The sequence below is a fragment of the Xylaria bambusicola genome (genome assembly GCF_022495145.1).
Source record: "Xylaria bambusicola strain CBS 139988 unplaced genomic scaffold F5B22scaffold_36, whole genome shotgun sequence".
In the NCBI taxonomy this organism is placed as follows: Eukaryota; Fungi; Ascomycota; class Sordariomycetes; order Xylariales; family Xylariaceae; genus Xylaria; species Xylaria bambusicola.
Window position 1 is genome coordinate 1,576 of NW_025953589.1, and position 7,631 is coordinate 9,206.

The 7,631-nt window shown below is 39.1% G+C and overlaps 1 protein-coding gene across 1 annotated transcript; it reads left to right on the top strand.

Moving 5' to 3' along the window:
• Positions 1-3,269: 3,269 nt before the first annotated feature.
• F5B22DRAFT_637817 (NADP-dependent oxidoreductase domain-containing protein) lies at positions 3,270-4,387 on the top strand (the record flags this gene model as incomplete). Its single annotated transcript, XM_047977494.1, has 3 exons — positions 3,270-3,782; positions 3,822-4,116; positions 4,167-4,387. The coding sequence occupies 3 exons, from the start codon at positions 3,270-3,272 to the stop codon at positions 4,385-4,387; spliced, it is 1,029 nt and encodes a 342-aa protein (XP_047828625.1).
• Between the last annotated feature and the right edge of the window lie 3,244 nt (positions 4,388-7,631).

Below are 7,631 nucleotides of genomic sequence, written 5' to 3' on the forward strand. Positions count from 1 at the left end.
TTTAATTTAAAATAAAAATTTAAAGTATATATATATAGTTATTATAATTTAATTTTTATAAATATATTATTAAAAAGTTTAAAATTAATAACTTTAAAAATATAATATATATTAATAAATAAAGGTATAATATTAATACTTTTTATATAATAATAAGGTTAAAAATTAATAATACTACTATTATATATAGTGTAATAATAGCACTTATTAATACTAATATAGTTTAATATTACTATTATTAAATACTATAATAGTATTACTATATACTATATATAATATTACTAATTTATTAATATAGTAATTTTTTTAAATATAAAAATATATAATTCTATTATTATTAATAATTAATAAGTATAAAAGTATATAGAATTTTATAAAGTTTTATACTTATTAATTATTATTAATAAAGAAATTAATTAAACTATTATTTAACCTATTAATTTAACCATTGATTAAATTATTTAACCCATTAACCTAACCACCAATTGAACCACTAATTAAACCATTAATTAAATCACTATTTAACTCATTAATCTATCTATTAAAAGACCTACTACCTATATTATTAGCTTAAGGGTTAGGAGCTTTAACTCTTTTAAAATAACTTATTTAAATAATTTAATATCTTTATAAGGAAATTAAATATAAAATAATTAACTATAATGTATATTTTTTAAATTATAATTAATATAGATTATTAATTTATATAATAACGCATTTCCCACTTGACCTGGCCACCCAATTGACCTGGCCACCCCAATAACCTATATAAAATCCAATTATTTCAATCTATAATAACTTTACGAATACTAATCATACAATTTAATAATTAGTACCTTTAAATCCGTTATTTAAAGGGGAATCCAACGGTATTTTTTACTATTTTTTATAAAATTTATTAAGCGAGATATTAAGCAATACGCTAAAGGAGCGCTAAGCAGGGATTAATTTAGCGCTTACTTTAGCGTATTGCTTAATAACTCCGCAAATATAGGTCGTATAAATTAGTAATGGGTACCGTTAAATAGCTCTTTTTATTACGAATCTAATGGTATATTTTATTCTTTTATACGACCAATATTTGAGAAGTTATTAAATTATCACGTGATTAGCGCACCGACGTTTCTTGTATGGGCTAGGGGGGTGGCCAGGTCAATTGGGTGGCCAGGTCAAGTGGGAGATGCGTTATATTTATATAATTTATTAAGGTTTTTTTTTATAAAGTTTCTTTTATAAAATATAAAAATAATTATAATAAAGGTAATAAGTGTAGTAATATTACTTATAATATATAATATTACTAATAATAAGTATAATGTAATAATTATACTTATTAATACTATAATAGTATTTTAAAACAGTTATTAATAATAATATTACATTATAATAATAATACTATATATTAATTTACCAACCCTATATAATAATAAGTTATAAATATTTATTATAATTATAATATAAAGGTAAAGTAATATAATTATATTAAATATATTATTAAAACTTTTAAAATTAATAACTTTAAAAATATAATATATATTAATAAATAAAAGTATTATATTATTAATTTATATATAATAATAAATTATAAATAAGTATTATTATTTTAATATTAAAAATATATTATATTATATAAATTAACGCATCTCCCACTTGACCTGGCCACCCAATTGACCTGACCACCCCCCCAGCCCATACAAAAAACGTCGGTGCATTAATCACGTGATAATTTAATAACTTTACGAATATTGGTCGTATAAAAGAATAAAATATACCATTAGATTTGTAATAAAAAGAGCTATTTAACGGTACCCATTACTAATTTATACGACCTATATTTGCGGAGTTATTAAGCAATACGCTAAAGTAAGCGCTAAATTAATCCCTGCTTAGCGCTCCTTTAGCGTATTGCTTAATATCTCGCTTAATAAATTTTATAAAAAATAGTAAAAAATACCGCTGGATTCCTTATTAAATAACGGATCTAATGGTGCTAATTATTAAATTGTAGGACCAATATTGGTTAAGTTATCCCAGATTGAAACATTGGATTTTTATATAGGGTAAGGGGGTGGCCAGCTCAATTGGGTGGCCAGGTCAAGTGGGAGCTGCGTTATAATATAATATTTAATAAAATATATTTTTTAAAAAACTAGAATTAAACTTTTAATCACTCTTAGTTAAACTAAATTAATTACTTTAATCACTTTAGTTAAACTAACGTTTTAGTCAGACTAAATTAATCACTCATAGCCTTGACTAAGACTAATTTAGTCACTCATGACTAAGACTAAGACTAAGTGACTAAATTACCAACCCTGTTGGAACGTCATCCCTGGATGGCGTCGGGAGACGTAATTAGAGGATCTACCAACTTCCTACCTTATTACTTGACCACCTTACATCTAGTAGCCAAATGTAGGCGCGTAGGTTCTCATCCTGATAATATCGTTTCTATCCTTTGTCGATAGCGTAATAACGCCCGTATGAATTGGAATCCCAATGAGTTCGCAGCACGTCATGTTGATCTTGCGGGCTTGCGTGAACTCTGTGCACTATTGGGGGATTGGACTTATTCTCTGTGGTATTGTTCTATGCCCTAATTGATACCGTCCGATACTTTGCGATCTACATCCCATCGGAGTTTCTCTAGCTCAGACACAATGTCTTGAGATCGTGCGGCGCAGTGAATTACTCTTTCGAAATTTTAATACGTTCCTCCTCAACCGGCACAGCCGGCACAGCTGCGTCAGATGTGTCGTCGGTTGTATAGCTTTGCAGGTGCGCATGGACAAAACTACGTGTCTGCCCCCCTGGTTTCTTTGTCATAGGGAAAGAGATGACCATGCGCCCATGCCCGGATGCCAACATAGATGTCTTCATGTAGTCAACAACCGGCGCAATGAGATCGGGGGAGTTTAGTACTACACTCCTATTCTGTTCCGTAATCCTTGACACACGAGCAGTTCCGCACGTGCTATTAGTTGGCGTCGCAGAAGCAGTCAAATTGCCAAAAGCAGCAGATACCAGAAGGATGACTTACGTATCGGTGACGCCGCTACGACGACACGACGCCTAACGGCTCGTCATAGAAAAAACAAGAGTAGCACTCAACAAGACCAGTCACTATGAAGGTTAAAAAGAAAACGTAAGAACTAAGAGTAAAGTTGATTACTTGGGATTCACTATATGTCGATATCCTTGCAGCCTCGCGGACTACTCTTTTCCAAAGAGCTTGATTGATACTTAACACCAGCTCGACACAGATAAAAATGGATAAGATACTTCAAACTGGGCTCTCAGCCGGTAATTATGGCTGCAACGTCGGGCAGCTGGGTTTGCACTCTAGCAAGCCCGTCCTCCCGGACCGAAGGTACGATGGAAAGCATCTGTTTCCCCAATCGTTTTGCCCTGACGCCCGAGCTCGTTGTTCCAAGCCAACCAAGAGTGGCAAGCCTATCCAGATGTCTTACATCTCTATCGGTGCTTGGTCATGGGGTGACTCTGCGACCTGGCATTGGAGACCAGAAGAACTCCTCGCAGTCAAAAAGCCTTGGGAGTACTTATATGACGATGATATAAACTTTATTAACACTGCTAAGGCCTATAGCAATGGGAAGAGCGAGGAGATTGTGGATGAGCTCGTCAATGGCCTTCCGCGAGACTCCTTCGTCGTTCAAACCAAACAGCTTGGTCTCCCCGTCGCGCTAACAAATCTCTTCAGCTCCTCGGAGGCCCCCTTCAAAGCACTGGAGACAATGGTAAAGCGCGTGAAGTTACAGTACGTAAATATTCTGCTCGTGCACGGCCACATCCACGGCTAGACCATGTCAGCCGTTGCCAAGGGCCTCACGAAGTGCGTCGATCAAGGGCTGACACGCACCGTTGGTGTTGCCAATTACTCTCTGTATGACTTCAAGCGAATGCGCGAGGAACTCGCCAAGTACGATATTCCGCTCATAATCAATCAGTGCGAGTTTAATATCCTGGGCCGATTACCCGAGCTCGATGAGGACATGACCACTTACAGGGAGATGGAGGTTCAATTCCAATCCTACTCGTCGCTTGCACAAGGAAGGTTGACGGGGAAATACAACGCAGAGCATTCGCCACCGTCAGGTTATCGTTCCAGCAACTATGACATGAAAATACTCAGCCGACCCTTATAGTGCTCGAGAATATCGGAATGAAAAGACGAAAGAAACCGGCGGCAGTTGCTCTCAAATATAACTTGAGCAAGGGGGCAGTACCCATTGTGGGTATTCGTAATATAGAGCAAACCGAACAGGCGTTTGAGGCATTTGGATGGAGGATTACTGAGGACGAGGTTAAAATGATTGACCAACACAGTTTTATTGGTGAGAAAACGATGCTCTGGCAGCAGGGGTAAGTGCTTAAACCGACTAGAAGTAGATACTGGGGTTATACTCCTTCGCTCGAACGATTCCATGCATTTTCTCCAAGTATCAATGGCTTGAAGCTTATGTTGCCACCACTTGCGATTGAAATGTATGGACAAGTAGTTGGTGTCACGACTGATGTAATTGGAGGGTGATATCTGATCACGTTAAGTAGGATATTTGGTCTTAGTAACATACTATGTGAGATTTAGATTCATACAGCTATAATTGTGACTGTGGTCCAAGATTTTGTTTCATGGGCTCACCTTACCACACCAAAAGGAACGAAACTAGGTAAAACTTCGCACGAGAACGTAACGACCCGCCGAGCGGCAAGATACTCCTGAATAGTAACGTCTAGACCTAGTGTCACGTATATCCCTCCAAGCTCCCGGAGGCTGTATATTTCACCTTTTGATAATCATTCCTACTACGATGGACTCGCTACCGCCTATAGACGCTCTATTTAGCATGTTTCGTGGGAAGTGAAGCAAGTGAGGGAAGATATCAGGCCCCTTGGTCGTCCTAGCACCCAGGGATCCATGGGGAAATAGGCTGCTGTGCAACTAAATACATGCTACAGATGGGGGAAATGGCAATCGAATTGGATAACCCAAAGGTCCATTGTACGCTCTACACAGCTCCAGTATCCCGTTATAAACTACCTACAGTTGTGTCTATATCTATATAGCTAGTGGCCCAATGAGTTACACACAGTAGCTCAAACTCAACACGGCAGTTTTATCATTATCGTTGCGAGACAGCTGCATGACAACGTACTCATCGCGTACGATGGAGGAAAAGTGATCGAGATGACCTAAAAACCTTCGTTCCGATTTCGTTGTAATTACATTTTTCAATATACTGGATGATTCAGACCGCACACTTCTTAGAATACCTTGCAAGCTCCTCTTGTCTCGAATAATCAACTCTGAGTATGTATCACATAGTTTATGGGAATTACACCGCTGGTGCCAACCTAACGTGTCGTTGACAATGTCTAATCGTAAATATGTCGGTATCAAGGTAATATGGTGACCGTGACAATCTCTACGAGCGAGGGGTTTGATAGCCCTTCCATCAAGAATAGGACACTGATCGCACGGCATACCACAGTCACCTCGAGAAGATCTTGTGGTGTTGCTACTGAGAAGATGATTGGGATTCCACTGCGCATATGTATTACGTAAAGACTCATACATAGCCCAACGCATCGCCTTAGGTGTGTCTTCCCATGCCCCTTCAGGTAAGTAGCCGTCGTATTACACCAGCAATGCAATAAGGCTATGTGCAATTGTATTTAATCAATAGCAATTTCTATTCTACGTGTTAAGCGTAGTTGTATGGCTAGTATAAAATTAATGTTCAAGTAAACTCCAAACCAGTCCGACAAATCTACATCAGATTAGATAGCAAGTGCACAGGTGAAAGTACTAAAAGACTGCCAACACGCAGATACTTAAGTAAAGGTTTGATTATGACATAATATTGCCACAGCCTAGGTAGGACTATAGATAATCGGGATACTGGGCTTCGAGAACGCATCCATCCTTCATGCTGTACCTACCTTTCTCAGCACCAACGTGTATACACACGCACACAGTATCTATCTATGTAGATAGGTATCCCATCCTAAATATCCTAAATAGGCAATGGCATGTGCCATACCCATGGTGGGTGTAGAGGCTATGAGTTGTGTAGTAAGCACGACGTTCTTCCTTCTGCTTTACTAAGAAACATTGAACTGTTCGGCCCAGGCACAGTGCATTGCGCACATGGTCTATGTACCTGACACGCTACCTAGTAACCCGAACCAGGCGGGCGGAAAATCGTGGAGATCCCTCGACGGGCCTGTACCTAGCGAGCACCCCTCCGGGTCGCCTATCTGGCAGGGCACACTCGAGAGTCATCGTATGTTTGATCAAGAGTATCGTATGTTTTATCGAAGAGAGTTTCGGTTATCTCAGCGTCAAGACGGGAGGATTATCTGGAGCCGTGGGCAGTAGTGCGGCTCCATTTTCGACTTCATCGCATGAAATGCCATCGCAAAATGCTGGCAATTCGATAGAAACAAGTGATGTACTGCCAAAGTTATCGCATGTGAGTATGTACTTGGGTAGTATCGCATGGGCCATGGGAGGGAGTGGCGATAGGTACCGTATACGGGTACAGTGCCGTTAGCATACGGCGAGCAGAAGCGGCAAAAATAGCTACGCCCGCGCCCATTTTGCCCGTCTCGCCCGTCCGCCGTCGCTCAGCTCAGCTCAGCTGAATATTGGGCTCTGCCAGGGACACAGTAAGGAATAAGCTTAATATACACTAATATGCACACTAACCTAGTGTGTCAGATCATGAACACGGACCCGGATCCCAATCCGTTCACATAGGCTGGGATCAGCGAAGCTGGTTGGCTGTGCCTTGCATCATTCACTCCAACTGGCCATTCGAGCCATTCAAGGTACACACGCAGTATACATTAGGTACCTACTGTAACCTCAGACTTCTGGACAACGCAATAGGACAAAGAGAACTTTACGTGAAGATGGTCACGAGGCCCGGTGAGGGCGATATTGAATTCATTGGATACACCATAGTAGTAGTAAGGGAATCCAGTATATTGGAAAAAGGTTACCTGGAGCAGAGCCAGCCGGGGAGTAATCACCGATGGCCCCAGAACAGGTGAACTACTTTTGGTGGGATACCATCCCTGTTTTCGCTTACCCCAAAACTGCAAAGCGAGCTGCAACCATTAAATTAGAAGTAAATGCTCCTCCCTGTTAGTAAGAATAGGAGTCATCACTTTCATAGGAGGGTGGTAGCCAACTGGTAATACAATGTCAAAGCGTATCGTATCTCGTGTCGCACTACTTGTGGGCCTGAATTCACTGAACCATAGCGATCGCAACGGCTTATGATCTTGAATAAGGTTTATATTTGCTACTCTGAAGAGCAGGCTCGTAATGTCTAATCAAACAATGCGAAAGGCAATCGCTAACAAAAAGGGAACTTGGTGATAGATAAACGTCCGCGTAAATGCAACCAAATGGATGGAGACTCGTGGGTTGATAAATAATAAACAAGAATTATCGTCTTTCGTTGACCAAATAACTATATACAGAAGAACAGTACCTAATATGAATGAAAAGCGTAGAGCTCATCATAGATCATCAGGTGGCGCCATCGCCCAAAACTTCTATCGGTAACTGCCCGCTCATTATGTACAGCCTAAGGGTA